This window comes from Tachypleus tridentatus, chromosome 8 (assembly GCF_004210375.1).
Source record: "Tachypleus tridentatus isolate NWPU-2018 chromosome 8, ASM421037v1, whole genome shotgun sequence".
NCBI lineage: Eukaryota > Metazoa > Arthropoda > Merostomata > Xiphosura > Limulidae > Tachypleus > Tachypleus tridentatus.
In genome coordinates, this window is record NC_134832.1 from 25,358,499 (window position 1) to 25,378,377 (window position 19,879).

The following is a 19,879-nucleotide window of genomic DNA, read 5'->3' on the forward strand; positions in this document are numbered from 1 at the left end:
TGTTGATTAGACAAAGAAAATAAAATTAAAATGAAACAAGTAAAAAAGAAAAAATTTAAACACTGACTTGCACAAGCCATATCAAAGTAGCTAATAATGTCCTTCACTTACAAAATACAGAGAAATATATTTGCTATTCACTTTGATTGCTTTATGTAGTAAATTTTACATTTTTTGGAGATCCACTAAACACAGAGACAATATTATGAAAATTAGATTGTTAGCACCTAATAAAGGCATATGGAGTTGCTGAAGATCAGATTTATATCTTGATCACAGTTAATACACTCTACAATAACTGAAGTCTAATTATTAATTACTAAATACTTTTCATCCTATGTTCTGTATAAGCAGAAAAGACATGAGAATAGTTTTGTATATTATTGCACCATAATATATCTTTTTATTATGACATTCAGTTTTCTCCATTATATCATTAATGCATTATATTTAGGCATGGTATATTAGATACATCTAATCACATATTACTAAAGTAAACATGTTCTTGAATTCGTGTACGTACCACTAATAACTGTTGTTAGAAGTGCTTTTTTTTTCTTCAAATTACCATGTTAAGAGTAATATTTTCTTATGAGGATATTCCTTCAAAATACATGACACTGATAAAATTATAATCTCAAAAGAAGCTACAATTCAAAATTATTTATTTTTGTGATGACAATTAAGATGTTCACTGTATATATCACCACTACCCCTCTATCTTTTTAAACTAGTAAACCTTTATCACTGGGGGAAATCTACATTAACACAACAGCAGAGGAGAACTAACTCTAAAAGTAGGGAAAGGGTCAGAGGTAGAAAACTGCCCAACATGTGAAAGCATTCAAGCCAGGGGGATTATAAAAAATACATTTTATTTTACACTGCTGCAAATAACCTATCCCAAAACTTTATGAAATAAAATGATTTTCTTATAATAATTATAATTTAGAGATTATAGCCTCATGGATATCTAAGGAGAAATTACTACTTCTGACAGTAAAAGGAAAGACCTGTCAGACACAGGAATACTCATATCAAATGCCAAAAAAGTTTTTTTACACATTAAATCGATTATCTTGGAGAATGTCTGAAACCGACAACCTCATTACTGTATTGTTTGTCAAGAATCAGTCATGCATTGTTGTATGTCTAAATTTTTATGATGATTATGAGTGTGAAGCCTAAGACAGCTGTACGTTGTAAAAAATGTTCTGGCAAACACCAAAAGTGAACAAAAAACTACATAAAACAATTATGTGAAATTAACAAACAGTTTGAGTAAATACACTCAAAAACCTTGAATGAGTGTTGAGGTGGGGCACTATTTAATACAACTACAATTTATATTTCTATTCAAAAGAATTCTTTGAAAACTGTATGATTATTCAAGTAAATACAGTTTGGATCATAAAACCACTACATGGAACCTTTAATTCATACTTAGCTGAACAGCATATATCTACAGATAGACAGATAGATGTGAAAAATATAAGGCTTTAGTTTCTTTTTTTAAAAAAGTTGTTTTCTAAAAATGTGCACTTCAATTACTTATGAGGTAGGTTATTAAAATCTGTATGGATATAGTCTTATGACTATGTGCTTTGTTATATAATATGAACTTTATACATAAAAAATCGTGATATTTAAACACAAAAAATTACAACAGTATAAAGTTTCTTTCTTTCTAATATAAAAATTTTTTTCTAACAGATGCAATTATAAGTGGTGTTTGAACTTTCAGCAATCTTACTTAAAAATAGATATTTCAAATTTAGTTGTCCTGAACATGCTTGTCTAATGTCAGTGGTTCTCTTTGAGAAAATACAAACAATATCTTTAAATAAATATAAAATAATATGGAAAAATCTGGAACCAACAAGCCAAATCAAAATCATTGTTTCTTCCAGTAAATTTTAGTTTTAATTAATGTTTAACTTCAGTAGTTTTGAATGATCAGGAATATGTTATCTATTTTTACTCTAAAATCATAAAAGTAGCAAATATCTGTGAAATACTTTTACCTCTCTCAGTCAAGAACTACTTCAAAAGTATGTCTTGTACTTTGCACAAAAAAGTTGTTCTAATCCAGCTCAATTATTCAGAAATTCAAAAGATAAAAATGTGTCACCTTCATTTACAGATTACTGAAGTTAATCTCATTCAAACCGCTTTCAATGAACTCACTAAGCTGACAAATTAGTGCTATTATAAATTAGACCTAAACTTATGTATTAATAATGTGAGCCTTACAAACACAAACTGCTGTGAAAAACAATTTTGTGGAAGTTTAATGATAACATATAATTACTATTAACAGTAATGTATTATGTTCTTTATTCTGGAAGTTATTACTTTCAGAATTAAAATTATTAACAAAAAGATACTCTAACTGAAGAAATAACTTTTCCCAAAATTAAAATAGTAGCTTCAGCCTAATTTTCCTTTATTAGCTGTTACATCGTATCCATATAACCATTTACTGAATGGCTATATGCTACATGTTTGTAGACACTGATAATAAGGTTGGTCTACCCCATCTTCATATACCAAACCTGCAAGAAGAAAGGATAAGAAGATGAGAAGATACAGACCAAATTATTTGGAAGTAAGTAATCAAAATCCTCCCAGAAGCTCAAAAAATGTAAAGCTGACAGAAATTTAAGTTACAGGGTTTCACAACCACCTGAAGCATAAATCAATATCACTTCTTACTAAGTGTAAAATTATATCTCCCATGACAAAAACTTCTAGCAACTTGATAACCAGAAAATGAAATAATGATGTACCAGCACAATAACAAACCATGGGAGGCTCTCAGACCACGTTATATATACTACTTACATAATAAACAACCAAGGATATAGTTATAGTGAAACTGATAAAATGTGTATTAAAACTTCCTTTAAAGTACACCACAAATATAAATTAAAAATCAAATCAAATGAAGAAGCTAGTGTAGTACATTTTGAAAGGTGACAGGAAACAAGTCACACTAGTGAGAAAAATGTCACTGAAATTTCACATCAAGATTCTTAAGTAAATTTTTCGTCAGTTTTTTGAAGCATAAAATGATCTGCCACAAAAGTAAACAATCTTTGGAAAAAAAAAGAGTTAATAGCAAAGAAATATTGCATCATATTGAATTATTTTATGCTTTTTTCTTTTCCATTTACAACACTTTTATGTAAAAAAGTGATCACAATATTTAAAAAAAATTATTCATTTTCTATATAATATATGTAAGAGGATTCCTGTAATAATTTGAAAGGTAAACTGCAATATCAAAATTACTTTCATTTACATTTTAGTGTAACTCATCTGTCCTTATAGACCAATTAAGACTTGGACACAAGCAATTTCATGTATAAGCAGTTTAGTGCAATATGTTTAAAAAAGATAATGAGGTTATATGGAACTCCTTAAGTAATTCTCTGATAAAACTGAACCTATAAAAACAAATTACTGCTTTTTCACTATGTTAAACTATAAAAAATATCTCAACACTTTAAACTGGAAATATAATTATAGAACATGTTCACTATTAACTTCAGATAACACACAGGTTAAGCAGAAAAAAACTCCATAAAACTAAAATTATAGCCCCAGATAATTAGCATGGTTTAGGAAAATTAAAAACAAAATAAACAGTAAAGATTATATTAAACAACTTCTAAGCAAAGCTAAGGCCCTACTCAGAAAAGATGGACAGATGAAGCTAGCAGAAAAAACAGAATGGTAAAGTCAAAACTACAAAGTGAAGTAAGGAACATAAAACAGTTTAAAGTGCTTTCTATAACCAGCCAGGTGAATATGTGGTAAAATATCAATGAAATAGATATACAAAGGAAAATGAGAAAATTAAGGAGGGAAAAGGACCAAAACACATCTGCACTAACAACAAAAGAGTAGTCTGAACACTAAGACTGATAGGCAAGAATAAGCTAACAATGTTCCAATCTGATAAAAAAAAAATCCAGCATCTTTCACCATCAAACTGAAAACCTTAAAGATTGATGACACAAGTATCACTGAAATATTAACAAGTCAACAGGAAGCCTACACAATAAGGTGAAAAAAAAAGTTCCTCCATACCAAGCTGAAATAGAGGAAACCAAGATTAAACCAACCAAAAAGTAGTGAAATTAAGAAAATAGCTTTCCCAGACTGCTGAAAACCATTAATAACCAATATAAGGAAGGAAAGAATACATTAGCCCACCTGACACAAAAGCCATCCCAAAAGCAAACAATTTAATACAGGAGATAAGTGGAGAAAAAATGTGTAACTGAAAAATGTGTCAAAAATGCATCATATCAGAACAATTAAGGCAATGCAAACAAATCACCTGAGGGTGCAAAAACTGAAGAAACCGACCAAAGGGTTCAAGTTCTAAGAATGAACAAATCTTGCAATTGAGACTTGCCCCCAAAAAAAAGAAATAGAAAGCAAAAACACCTAAAAAAACCTCTCCTACATGATCAAAAAGACCCATAACATGAACTCTTATATAACAAAATACATCTCCTACTTTATTGCAAAACAAGGGATATTAGAAGAAAAACATTATAACAAGACTGATAAGGAACATTGTGATCTGTTGTGCAATCAGACATCATGGAAGAAAATGTGGACATCATATTTCACATCAATAAATGGAAGTGGAACAACAAGAATCCAGGATAAATCTCTAAAGAGCTTGAAAGGCAAAAATAAAACAAGACTCAAATTTTCTTTCCACTAAAATTAAAATGCTCAATACAGAACCAAAACAAAGTTTTATAAGTAATTAACTTCAAATCTTAAAGAAAAGTTAATAAAAATTACACACTAATATAAAAATATATAATGGTAATTTTAACAATAGTCAATTTGCAAGAAAGGTACTCTATTTTTTTTCGAAAATCTACTTGTATATTATTCTGCTATTTTGTTTATATCTACGATGTTTATTTCACGAGTAAATTGTTGTATGATATAAAGAAAGCACCACAAAAAATTTTTCATGCACCTTTTGCTCACTGAGATATGATTCAGACATGGGACCTCTGACAAGGTGGTTTTTATTTCTTAAGAGCAATATTCATGACCAGATGGTGCTGAAGAAGTATAGAATATAGCAGACATGAATGTAACAAGACAGTATGTTCCATTTTTGAGTTCAGAGCCAATATAAGCAAAAGACAAAAAATTAGATATTTAGCATGGAAGAGGACAGGGTACTTGGATAATGGAGTTTTTATAATGAAGAAACTGCACCAACAATATGAATACAATAAATATGCATCAGTTTCACAATAAGAAGTCTACTAGTCGTCTCATGTATGCCACAAAGCAATGAGATATTTAGTTTTCTGGTCTCCTTGGAATAGTTCATTAATGTAGGTAGTTTGGCTTTTAACTGAACAATTGTGAAATGCTAAAATTCCCTGACATCTCCATGAAACAGACAGGTAGACCATTCTTATACACCTTTACCACACCTCACAGCATAACCTTTAGTATTGACAAATCAGCAATACTATTCCCAGCACAAATATTATTTGCTAGTATATGCTATCAATAAAAACTTCCAAAACTGTTGATATTACTGATACCAATTTTCGTATGTGCTATACTACTGGCAAAACTCCTCTACCTCAACCTTCATCATTCGTAATATTTTTGCCTTTTTGTGTAATATTATTTTAACAATTGATCAAAGATTTTTGTTGCTGTTAATGGATCAGTTTTGTTTTGTTTTTATCTAATAAACTGTTAGGGTTTGTACTCACAAGAGTGGCCTACCTAGTTGCATGAGGCAATATTAGAACCATGTTTTGTGTATCTAGCTCATCCAAGTGCAACATGCTTGTATTTTCAGCTTCCAAAATCTCAATTATCCTAGACAACTTGATCTTCTCACTTGACATGAGACTTGGAGAGTCCACACCACATCTTCACATATTAATGGTCAAAGGGTTTCCCATAGCTCAAGTTTTCTTGTAAGCATCTTGTATACATTCCCCAAATTACTAAAATGCATTTGACCTAAATGTGTGCAGGTGAGTGTGTGTGTAAACCAAAAAGTCCACTAACAATTAAATTTGATCTTTTTGTATGTGTGTGTTTGCAGAAGCAATGTCAACAGTACCATAACTTGACAATAGCACAGCTAATTTTCAACTTAAAATTAAATTTATTTATACTCGAAAAGCAAGTATCATAATATTGTTCTTCTTGATTTAGAAAAAAAAATGTAGAGTGCAGTTAATCACAAAGTTGCATAAACCTAAGTACATTTTCTTACAAACTAGATTTAAATCATAGCATAATTTCAAATCCTTTTAACTTTTTTGCAGGAGGATAAAATCAGGAAATTCAGCTTCACATTCAGTTTGTTAGTTTACGTTAGACCTTACACAACATCACAGAACATTCTTCTGTGTACATGGTCTTACAAAGAAACTCTTTTCTACACAAATCACAAAAATACTTCATCCTATGTTGTTATAGTTTATTTTCATGTGTCATTCAGTGTTGTCACTTTTGTGAATAACTATTTTCACAGACAGAACAAGTCATAACATCTCACTCAAGAAAAATAAACACATGCTAAAAAAGGAAAGGTAAGCCAGCATTAATGAAATTATAAGTGATTATTTTGTGCCTCAATGGCAGATTACATAAATTGTGTAAAAAATCAGTATAACACTATTTTACTGAAACCTAACGAAACTTTTTCAATCTATATAAGAAAATTTGCTTTCACTTATTAGAAACATGCAAATGTAAAGAATAGAACAGGAGGTCTTATTAATACTTAATGTAAGAGGAAGCACAGTTATTTTTGTTACCATATAATCTCCGATTATGTGCGACAGTTATATAAACTGTCATATGTTAAGAAATTATAAAAAAACAAATTTCAAATGATATTTTTTCTAGAGAAGCATAAATTATCTTATAAGTTTTACACATATCTCTGCATTTGTCAATAAGGTACCCTCAACATAAATTAGAAACATTTTATTAACACATACACACACCTTAAAGACAGAAAAAAAAAGAAAGAGAGAGACCCTTTCACTATTCAATGTTTCAACCTCTCAAGTCATTTCATAAAATATGTGGTTCAAGTAACATTGCTTAGTTTACACACAAAACTGATAAAAATGGAACATAAATCTGGTGAATTGACAATTTTAATATTATCAATCCCTTGGTCATTTACCTCCATTCTAAAAAACAGCAATTTTGTAACTTATGTTCACAGCTAGTAATTAACAACTAGTATTCTTAACTAATTTACAAACAACTATTGGCTTTTCCGTTCCAAGTAAATTTTTTGGAGACTTTTCACATCTCAGATAATTTTGGTCATTAATCCAAACAATTGTAATTAAAATGTAATATTACTTTACTGGTAGTTACGACACAAGATGCACACTTCACTATTATAAGTACAACATATCATTGCAACATCTCTATGTATTTGATGATCACAACTTTGATCTTCTATTCTTTATTCTAATTTCCTCACTGTTAAGAAAGATCCCCCTATCTAAAGTTCTTGGGTTGTTGAGTTTATATTTTGATTACTTTTGTGGTACTAAATTTTCTCCAAGTATCATGAATCTGATTTTAGAGAAAATTTATCTCATAATACTGGCATTGTTACTGCCACATACACATTGAAAAATATAGAGCACTTTATTCATTACAAGCCAAACTTTAATAATAAAAAAACTGATTACATATTATCTTATCTATGACAATATTTAACAAGTTATATGACTAAGAAAAATGTTAAATTTCAGAAAGTACAAAAATGTCCATGCATTATACTGATTTTGCAGCCTCAGCACCTCAGCACAATGTCACTGCATCTAGTCTTGCTCTATCTATTTAACTATCAAGCATCTTGACAATAGCTCTATAGCATAACTTCCACTGCAAAAGACAAAGCTGTCATGTCCAAGGACACCACTACTCCTCTGCAAGGTTTCCATGTACTATCTAGATCGATAAAATTTGCAGTTTTCCAGCAATCATATCAAGAGTGCATTGATATAATGCACACAAACCTCTGTATTGAGTGCTTCTTCAGAGATGTTAAGAAAGAGACTATATTAATCATAATCTCTTTTAACACTATAAAACCTTTTATACAGTTTACGTTCTACACTGCAGATTCAAAGAACACAAAAGTCACCTTCACATGTTTTTGAACACTGCAAATCACATAAACACAACATAACCATAAAAAACACCCAAATACTAAATAAAGAAACAAACATAAACAAATGCAAAATTAAAGAAGCCTTACTTATACAACAACTTAAGCCCAAAATAAACCAATACAAAGGAACACCTTAATACCTATATTAATAAATATAATCAAACATCTAAGTATGTCCTCTACATTCCTACACTCAATTACACAACCCCCTTCAAACATGTGGTCAGCTATTGGTCAGTTACCTTTTTCTTTCATTGTGAACCTGATAATGACCAAAGAAGGTCGAAATGTTAGCTCATCTACATAAAATTTTCTCAACCCATACCAGCCATTTTTACATATATAAAACAAACAATGCCTAACAAATGTCCTTGTCAACAAAAGAAAACCTAATTTTATTATGTTACAGCTTTTACAGTATGAATATTTTTACTGTAAAATCTGTAATTTGAAATAAATATAATACTTATAATCATTTAAGTGAACCCAAAGTGAAAAAAACTTGAAATTATTGAATGCACAGCAATCAAATTAGACCTAATTAATTCAACAAAACCTTTTTTTTTTCCTATTAAAGCATGTAATAATTCAAATGAAGTACAAAATAATAAAAGTAAACTTTCTGCAAGCTTCAGAAACTCTGGACTGTTACTGTGTTTCATGTTGTTCACAAACACCTTTTCTTCTAACAATCTACCACCAATCACAGCTTTAATCAAATTTATCCAATTTTAATGAGATTTTTGCTGAAATAGAAACTAACTCTATTTCATTCAAAACTATTTCAACTTTCTTTCTAAGGTTGAGTGCTGTATTAAAAATTCAGAAAATTCACAAATACTAATGTTTTCATTTGGAGCACACAGAAATCAACACAATATAATCTACCACTATTCAGTAATGATTAATTATAACTATTAATTTTTAAACTAAACCCAAAATGTTTACTAAATTTATAAAAAAAAAACAAAAATTACATTACCATGTAAAATGACTATAGCACAACATAGGAAACAAATGCTGCCTAGTGTAGGGTAGATATACTAAAATACTTTGGCAAATATCCTTTAACCCAGAATGTTTCTCATGGTAATGCTTTTTTTTCTTTTCATTTTTTATCACTAAACACTAAGCTGTTAAATACAAAATAACCACTACAACAATAAAAACTGTGTCAATTGTTTTTATTATTACTTAACTGTTTATAAAGCAGTGACTGATTCTATGGATTTGATTGTGTGGAATGTAAAACAATGGCAAATACATTTTTATTGAGTAATGTCTTTTCAAGTTACTGATTCACCACTTTTTCCAATCATCTTTGACAACAAGACTGAATAAATCAGATGTTACTAATGTTTAGTTTGACATGATTAGTTGCTACAGTTTCCTATGGCATACTGGATGCCTCAGTACATATTCTTTGCTGTGGGACAGAACCTAATCCAAATTCCTGAATATCCCATGGTGAAAACAAAACTTGTTATTATTGTATAATTTCTCCTGAAATATTATACATTTTCAGTGTGTGTGTGTGTGTGTGTGTGTGTAAATTTAAACATTTTATTGATATCATTTGTAACCCACACTAATTAGTAGTTGTGTATAAAACTAATTTATTCATAACTTTTTGCTTTCTACCTTTGCTTGATTTTAAACACTTCTAAATGATGTGAATAATGAAGAAACAAACAAAATTCACATATGTGGGATCAAAGTTAATCACACCTTGTATGAAAGCATTTATTTTTAATGATCTGAGGCTTACTGTAGAAATCACACTACATACAAACAAAAACATCTGATCAAAATTTGTTATTAGTGCTGTAATTGCAATTTGCAATATATACAATACCAGTCCTAAGTTGTAGGTGTTTATCATACTATTTTACACAACAGAAAGCACAGAAGTTAGTACTTACTATCATAACTTACACTATACAGAAACAAACACACTAACCCAGTTGTAAGTTTTCGTCTCAAGTTACAATTAAAAATCATAAAAACAACTAGAACAATAGTAATATTACTAAAATATACAAAATATTGCTCTTTTTGCTAGATATTACTCAGTACAATTATTACAATACTATAAAATACAATAAATGCAATTCATAATTTTACTAGTCATAAAAAAATATATATACATTTGTAAGCTTAGGGCTACAAACTCCAACAACTTCCTAGTGAAAACAGATTTTAGAAATATTAAAAATAAAATGATATAATTTGTTATCATTAATTGATTTTATTTTTTACCAAATAATTTATTACAAGAATAACAATTTAATAACTTATTAAAAGAACAACCCAATGAAAGAGCAGTGTCACAACATTTATTTTAATGATCAAATCAGAAACAAGATAGAACAAGAGCTTTCAAGTTTTTAAATATGGAACAAGGTAAACATTTATTACTCAGTTATAAAATCTGAAGCTAAGCTTATGTCTAAGTGGCTTGATTTTCTGAAAAATTCTTAGTCTTTATAAAGTTGTACCAGTCAACAATAAGTATTGTTTCATGTACATCTGCTTTCATGACCTCAAAATATTGCCCAAATTCAAAATGTCATCAAAGTTCTGATTTGGAAATACATAACATCTGTATGTGAAAAAAACCAAAAAACAATTTTACAGGAATATACAGAAGGAAACATATGCAAGTTGAAGTACCAACTGGTACTTACCCAATGAAAGAGTACACATCCCAAAAATATATTTCTCTCATGTCAACCAGATACCTCCAGAAGCTTCAAGGCCTTAACCCTTACACTCACCCAAATATCAGTTTCAGATTATACCAGCAGACCACAGCTACTCATGGAAACAATATCAGAATGTATATACAAAAAAGCTACAAAAAAAAACAGGCTATCCACATATATCCACACCCAATTTTGAACTGATAGATTAGTAAGAAAGCAGCTAGTCAACAGTATTGATGTCATCTCTGAAGCTTCTCTTATAGCACACTCATAGTTCCAAAGTGCAAAACCTATTGTTTAAGCAATAGTACATGAACCATTAATCTTCAAATTTACAGTTGTGGTCCATAACCACTAGGCCACATCATAATGAAAATAAAAATTTCACATCAATGGTGGCTCAACTGCTGTATAATCTTAATTTTCATGCAACAAAAATTATTTACTAATTACATCAATTTGACACAAAATGCAAATTAATTTGCTAATTTACAAACATGAAATCATGTAATGCAATTTTAAAAGATTATATAATTATTGGAGAATGTTACAGTAAAAATTACTGTAATTAATAAAAAAATTGTTTAATTCAGTAAAATATAATACTGTGTGTGTGTGTGTGTACACACATCGGGGTCTTTGTAGATTTACATAAAAATAATGAAATTTTTTTCAAAATGAGTACATAGAAAAATAATTAAACATTTATTTCATATTATCTATTCCATTTTTTATTGAAATTTTAATGAGCTCATTATGTTGCTAAACATACCTAATACAAAATTGTAATTAAATGTCTTTGTTACTTATAAACTATTTTAATATAATCACAACCATTTTAATTACTTTTACTCTTGTAGAGAACATCTTTCAAATGAATATTCTAATTTTGGTATGTTTCAAAACACAGAGGCTAAAGAAAGTTTATTGTCTAGAAAAGTCTTTTGCAGCTTTAGCCTTCCAACTTTAATGCTTTGCATTGTTCAGAAATGCTTCTTTCACTTTGTCAAAAATTTCAATAATAGTGTTCAACACATTAAAATTTTAGTTTTCATTACGTTTTTGATTATACATATGTTTCATGATCATTCAAACCTAACATAATACAGGGTATTTCTTCTGGTTTGGTAAAGTACAGTAGCAATTACAAATAAGTTTACGTGTGTTTCGCTGCATCATATCTCTCAAAGAAAGTTACTGAAGAAATTGCACAACAGTAGAAAGAATAAAACATTTGAACTATTAGCAACCTATTAATAAGTAGTTAGCCATGGTTTTCTCTCAGACAACCCATGTTCAGCAAATAAAAGTTGCATTCCAAGTAAATTAATATCTTACATTATGATTATTAAAAGAATAAACATTTTCACTATTTCTATCACTAACTAGACTATTCATCATGTTGATTATGGGAAATCCTGAGATGACGCAACAAGTCATGACGCCAGAGAAAATTTCGCTTACAAAGTACACATTGATATAAATTTCTGACTGGGGCATGAATTTCTAGATGCCGCTGTAGTCCCAATTTTGTAGTAAGCTGTTTTCTACAAACAGGGCAAAGATACCTGTGAAATTTTTCCCTGCCATGGTATGCTCCTGGGAAATGACCTAAAATAAAAATTATAACAATTCAGATATTATGGCAGCAAATCACTATAAAATTTTGCCTTTTGAGCTAGAACATTTCAGAACAGGTGAAAATATCTTTAACTTTGCATACTGGTCATGAGAAAACTTTTAAAAGACAAATGCAAGGAAGTGTAAAAGAAATATATATTACATGACATTTAACTGATCAGACAATGTTCCCACCTAGATCTGAAAATTAAATTCATTTGTGTTCTGGCATACTGAAGACCTGTGACATATTTTTAGATTCTGTAGACAATAAAAACTAGTCTTCCATAACATTCAACTTTTGTGTATACTTGTATAATTCATATGGAGATTTCTAAAATACATTGTGTGCTTATAGCAGTCAAATACAACAGAGGATGAGATTTGAACAAAATACCTATCTATCATTTCTTGAGCTATACTTCAATGTGATTAAGAAACAGTTCTTGTGTTTTTCAATAGAAAACAACTATCTTCTAAAACAAACAAGTATTTCTTCTTCCACACATTATCCAGTAGTTACTACCAATTAACAACTATTTACATAAATAAATGCACTTAAACTTTTATGCCAATTTATTAAATATTAAAAAGGGAAAGATCAGCTTTATTTATTCCACTAACATTACATTTTACGTTATACTATGAATTACCAGGTAGCTGCACAGTTTGTTTGTTTTTGTCAGTTGTATTCCTTTAACAAGCTAATGCACTATATATATATATAATAAACATCCTTCATACAAAATAAACAAATTTAAACTTCTTTTGTAAAAGTCATATCATTACTAAATAAATTATTAAAAAGTGTACACTAAGATTCAATGCAAACTGATTGTACCAATAATGGCTATTGAAGCCTTGGGTGCCTTTAGCACAGAAAATTACTTGACTGGATACAACTATACATGATGTTAATTGAAATACCACACTTCAGTAGGTTTTCTTTCACAATGTAAATATACAGATGATAAGCTTGATGGAGCATACTTGCAGGTAGATTGTTAGCATGCAAATAATGTGTTATTCTTTAAAAAAACTGCTGAATTTTGTAAAACTCAAACATCTTCAAAATGAATTGTAATTTAAACTTGCAAGTTACAAAAAAAATTCAGATTGAGCATAAAAAGTAAAAATAAGTTAAGTTTGCTGAAGGATCATAAAATTCATTTCCCTGATTTTTTATCCCATAAAAAATTAAATAATTTTATATTTTCTCAGATTTTGTATCTTTTATATCAACTGGTAATTTCAATTACTACAGAGTTAAGGAATGTGCTTCTTCAAATACACAAAACAAAATATCTAATTATGTTTTGTCGAAGATAAAACAGAATTTGCTTTGGCGTTTCTTTATTCACGATGACATTAGAAAGACACATTGTGCAAAAACAGAAAACCATCTAACTGGTTTCATAACAAATAAACACATCATCATATATACAAGCTGATATTTGTGTGAACATCACTGGTTAAATGAACTGTTTGATAATTCCTTTTGTTCATATGAAACATCTGAATGACAATGACGTAAATGTCTCTGTAAGTTTGGTTTTCGAGTAAAGACATGATTACACTGAGGGCATTCATAGTGTCGATGAGTTCTGTGTTGATAATACCGATGAGAAGTCATAGACACCTTTGAACAAAATGTTTTACCACACACGTCACATATATAATCTTCAGAAGGTGTAACTAATTCATCTGTTTGTCCTGCTACAAGCCACAGAATCTCTGGAAGCAACAAAACCCATTTAACTTAAAATTTCAAAAGCAGGGAAAAATTCACATGATACAACTGTACAAATTAATCAAGCTTAAAAAACAGGGAGATAGTGAACAAAATTCTATATATTATTAAATGTCAGCTTAAAACATTTTGCAAATATGGCTTTAAACATTTATGTCTATAAAAGGGGTTTTCTCTCAGGCTTAGATATCTTGCTGATATTTAACAGGTTTCATTTATTCTGTAACATAAATTGAAGTACTAGTACATAACAATAACAACAAATTGTTCAACTTTTGTTGATCTTTCAAATGCTTCATCTTGCTTGTTGAGAAAAGTATAAAAGATTTTTTAAGTTGTTTTTTCTCACATTTCTAAAAACCTAAAATATAACATTTCAACCTTTCATTCAAATAACAAATAAAATGTTAAGCATAATGATGACATATTTCAACAATAATGGTCTGTGCATCAGCGAGGCAGATGTATTGCCTGTTAATGCACATCTAAGAGTCTAGTCAAATTTTAGATAAAAATTAAACTTGCATGAATTTAGTGTTAATTCTACAACTTTAATAACACACTATCCTGAATGAACATAATTTTCTGTTTCCCACTTCTTTCAAATGCTGAAGACACTGATCCAATTTAGTGAGAAATTCCACTTACAAGTAGTGTATGTTTTCTTCTGGATAAGGTGGCAATGAATGTTAAAACATAAATTGTAATTTAAAAAAGCAAACATTTCTTATCTTAAATCCTTACATCTGTATTTGATCAACAAATGCAGGCACAGTTAGTGTTTGACCTTTGAAATTGTATCACACCACTTTTGCTATAATGAACCATCAGTATAACCAAGTCAATTTTCTGATACAGCAAGTGCTTAGTCAAGTTTTTGACCAGTGAAATATGGCAGGATCCAACATTACCTTAAAAATGAAATGTGTTTATAACTGCTACACTTTCCTCATAACATATTTAATGTATATTTACAAAGTATAAAAAACTTTTATTCTGATAATTTCAAACTCAGTGTACAAAATAAAAAATCACATATACTGACAAAAAATCATTTATTGACACAACTGTAACACGTGTATATATATACGAGGGCTGTTCAAAAAATACGCAGACTGTTTGAATTGCGCGGCTCCAGTTGGTTCCAGGGGAATCCGCTTGATGTCGCTAGGTTCACACAGATCAGCTGATTACGACGCCATTTCCCGATTGCAGATATCTTCATTTGTGTATTAGCTACGCGGTTTTAAGTGAAGTGCGATTTTTTTCGTTTGGCGGATTTCAGAATGAATGACCTGAAGGAGCAACGACTTGCTGTGAAATTTTGTGTTAAACTTGGAACATCTGCGACTGAAACTTTTGCTATGCTTAACACGGCTTACGGTGATGTTGCTATGAAGCGTACGGCATGTTTGAAGTGGCATGAACGTTTTAAGGATGGTCGACAGTCCATTGAAGATGATGAGCGTCCTGGACGTCCTTCCACGTCAACTGACGACCCACACGTCGACAAAATCAACACCCTGGTGGGGGCAAATCGACGTCTGACTGTCAGGGAGCTTGCTGAAGAGTGTGGGATATCAGTTGGATCTTGTTATGAGATTTTGACCGAAAAATTGAAGATGCACCGCGTTGCTGCGAAATTCAGCCCTCAGAACTCGTGCGTTTTTGGCCAAACACTTGATCACTGTTCTTCCCCACCCCCCCTACTCACCTGACCTTGCTCCTTGCAATTTTTCCTTGTTCCCGAAACTCAAAAGACCCTTGAAAGGAAGAAGATTTGAGACGATTCCCAAGATTAAGGCAAATGCGACGAAGGAGCTGGAGAACAATACAAAAGAAGCGTGCCAGGTCTGTTTCAACAAGTGGAAACACCGTTGGGATAAGTGTTTGCGTTGGGGAGGAGAGTACTTTGAAGGGGTCCCAGACCTGTAACTTCTAAATACAGTACATTTTGTTTTATGACGTCTGTCCGCGTATTTTTTGAACAGACCTCGTATATATAAATTATGATCACAACACAATATGCTCAACATGTTGATAACATATATAAGAAATAACCATGAAGTATTGTTAATACCATGACTGTAATTTTTTGTTACAGTAGCATTACTAATATGATGGTGATTTATGCTTAATGTCACTTTACTCTTTCAATAAGAAAAGGTAAGTTAATGCATAAACAGACAACACAAGGCTTCATAATTAATGACTAGTTATTATCCAAATGAGAATTAGTAAATGTTAACATAATAGTGTTTCATGTGAGTCATCATGTTATTCTTCCAAGTAAAAGTCTTTAAACATATTTTGAATGTAAAAGATTTTCTACCAGAGAACTGCATTTTTAGGTGTCTATTTCTGTTGCTTTGATCAAAAAAGGATTTCCCACAAAAAGGACAAAGTGGCCTTCCTTTTGTATCCTGACAGGCTGATAATGAAACCTCATCAATCATTCTCTCTGGTAAAGCCATCAAATGGAATTCTTGTGCTTCAAGAAATTCTAAGTACAAGAATGTCAAACCTCTTAGATTGTATTTAAATATTTAAATACTTAGATTGTATTTAAATTCAAGGTAGCCAAGTATTAACTCTATGTTACAATGAATATTATGAACTTAAAACTAAAGGATTACAAATGAATGGACACTATTTTTGAATGAAAGATAAAGTATACCCTTGCTCAGATCATTTCTATAACAGATTGATAATGTTAAACATTTGATATACACACACTCAAAATATCATTGAAAAACAAAGCATGATGGGAAAATTATGAAACTTTTAGCTGGTAGTTTCTATAAAATCCATACAACTTTTTTTTAATTTGTAAAGCTGAGACTATTAAACTTCCATTTGGTATTTTTATAGTATAAAACAGTTCTTTTGGATCTCTTCACCCATTTTATTGTTGCATTTTTTCCATCTTTTACATTTTAGTAAACATTGGTTTAACATACTTCAGTTATAAAGAAATTCAAAAACACTGTAATCTAAAATAACTGGTATTATACATAACAAAGAAAATCATATCACGTAGATAATAATAATAACAACTGATAAATAGGCATTATATTATTTTAGTATTTTAAAACTTTGTTCCCTTAAAATAGGTACAGTTTCTCCAAGGCAATGTTTTTTTGTTGTTGTTTTTTACAATGTACATCCTTGAAATAAGAGATTATGTTTAGGAATTTTTTTATTGTATAGCTTTTGCCAAAGCACTTTTACATTACTGAATGCAAGTGGAAGAGATATTTATTGAACAAAAGTTTGTCTGGTTTTGTAGTTTCATGGTTTCGTGTTCATTGATTTGTTAGCTTAAAAAAATTAAGTTTCCACACCTATAGAAACGTTTCACTGAAGAGTTAAAATAATAACAAACATGAAAGAGAAAGTGAACATCTGCAAGTTATAAACAAAATTATAGTAAAAGTACACTACTACTATGGTAGTACATTACTCTGTAAAAGTACACTACTACTATGGTACCATTTTAATTCTAATAACAAATACTGACAATCAGGAATTTTGGTGAACCAACATCACCGTGTGAGCATTTACCCTGTCAGTATCTCCTTGATATGTAGCTATAAAAAAGGCAAATTTAACTCTCATAACAACATATGTAAAAGATATATTTTATCTCAGTTGTTTCAAAAAGTCCATATGCGATGCATTTGTTCTTCAATATATTTACAGTTAGTTATAAGTGCCAAATTTAAAATTTGTAAACAGTTAAAAATATGGGAATTTAAAGTTACCTTTACTGCATTATTTCCACATGCAATGTATTTAACTTTTCATAATTACATTTTAATAACAAGCAGATATAAAAAAGGACTAAAAACATATATTTCTGCAAGTAATAATTGTTAAATAAATGTTTTGAATTAAAACAGTAAACTCTGTCTTCTCTTTTAAAATCTTTGTGAAATTTTATTTTTTCTTTGATACTGTTAGTACAAGTAGACTTTCACTTGACATCAAATCAAAATGGTCAGTTACAATAAACATTTACAATGTTTTTTGTGTAAAAAAAATCACACTTCAGAGGCCTTTCTTGCAATACCAGGACTTATTAGCTGGATTGGATAATGAGGAGGTAAAAGATTACCTGAAATGCTATTTTAAAATGTCTCTGGTTTTGGTTCTGAAACTGAAAAATTAAGGAGAATGCAAAAAAGTAAATGTTTGCAGGTAATAAAATTTTTATCACTAATTTTAGGAGTACTTGTTTCTAATGCTTTGCAAGCCTTGAGCATTAAAATCATAATTTCCAAACCAAATCGACAGCTCATAAAGCTTAAATAAAGCTGGGATGAGTTTGTGGCATCAATTACGAATGGAGTTTAATCCCTCCAACATTTCCAGGTGCTGAAAAAATAACATAGTGAAAAAAAACAAACAGGCAAATGTAAAATGTATTATCCCAACCACAGAAAAATGTATGATGGAATACTGATATACATTAAGCAGTACTGATAAAATAAGATCTTGCAAAACATCTCAAATTATCAGCTATTTTATGAAATTTTATAAGAAAATTTGGTAAATAGTTAATTGTAAGTCAAGTAAAATTGGCTTCAGCAGGATAACAAAAATAAATTATTACAAAGAGGATTCCAAATCAAACAAAATGTGAAGACATGTACTTACATTATCTATTACTGGTAAATTAACCCAATGGCTGCTAATTTGCCATATAGAGTACAGTCTGCCTCTAGCAATTGAACGAGTATTCTGGATATAGTATCCAGCATGCAAAAATTCTGTAAATGTTTAGAGCAGCCACAGTCAATGGTTTAATGTATTTTTTTATAAAATATGCATGATACATCTCTCCCAAATGTATACTGCTTTGAATTGTTTTTTTCATATTGGACACAATATTAACCAATTAGCACTGTTTTAATGTTCAGAATGAGTATCAATAGAGTATGGAAGCCTGCTTTACCTTCTGTGATAATAAGGTTAGTAAATACTAAATGTGAATATTACACAAAAATGTCTAGATGAATGAAAATGAAACACTCAGCCATAAAATGCCTCAACTCTCACAAAAGGAGGATTGGGGGTGGTCTAGGTAAAAGCAGACCAATATTTTTCATTTCATATTTTTATGAATGTTTCTATGTTTGTAAAAACATCATTTTCTACCTCTGTATTTTTTATTACAATTATTAAAGTATCTTTTTCCAGTTAATTCACTTCTGTAAAGTATAATACAGCATTATGAAAAAAATAAGTTTAGTAAGTATATATTAAATATTTCAAGTTTTACCAGAAGAACATTCTGGAATATTGATATTACTTGTGTAATGAAATACTAGTTGTGATAAAAAATTATATGAGAGTTTCAAATAAATGCATCAATGCAGAATGTAAATACTGACCACTCTCCATGAGGTTTGCAGATATCAGTCATTTCATTCCCTAAAGACAGTACTACACCATAAACTGGGATGGAATTCTAAGAAACAACAGCTATATCCTTAGTGTATAAATACAGTTGCAAAACAATATTCTTAAGAAGTTTATATTCTGAGAAGCTACTCATGCAGCTGGCCTTTATGTTGTAAG

General features: G+C 29.9%; 1 protein-coding gene across 29 annotated transcripts in view; it reads right to left on the reverse strand.

Moving 5' to 3' along the window:
• The window catches only part of LOC143258705 (PR domain zinc finger protein 14-like), a 75,521-nt gene that overhangs the window by 23,071 nt on the left and 32,571 nt on the right, over nucleotides 1–19,879 (reverse strand). For 4 of the 29 annotated variants that reach the window (XM_076518153.1, XM_076518157.1, XM_076518152.1 and 1 more), the window contains exons 3-4: nucleotides 16,629–16,799; nucleotides 13,725–14,280 (exon numbers count right to left, since the gene is read on the reverse strand). The exons of 14 other annotated variants lie outside the window; for them this stretch is intronic. In XM_076518153.1, coding sequence (XP_076374268.1) covers nucleotides 14,012–14,280; nucleotides 16,629–16,799 — 440 coding nt within the window. In that variant the 3' untranslated portion in view covers nucleotides 13,725–14,011. Of the gene's footprint in view, nucleotides 1–5; nucleotides 8,084–9,929; nucleotides 12,538–13,121; nucleotides 14,281–16,628; nucleotides 16,800–19,879 lie in introns of those variants that run through there. 11 more of the 29 variants (XR_013032471.1, XR_013032468.1, XM_076518165.1 and 8 more) reach the window with 7 other exon arrangements.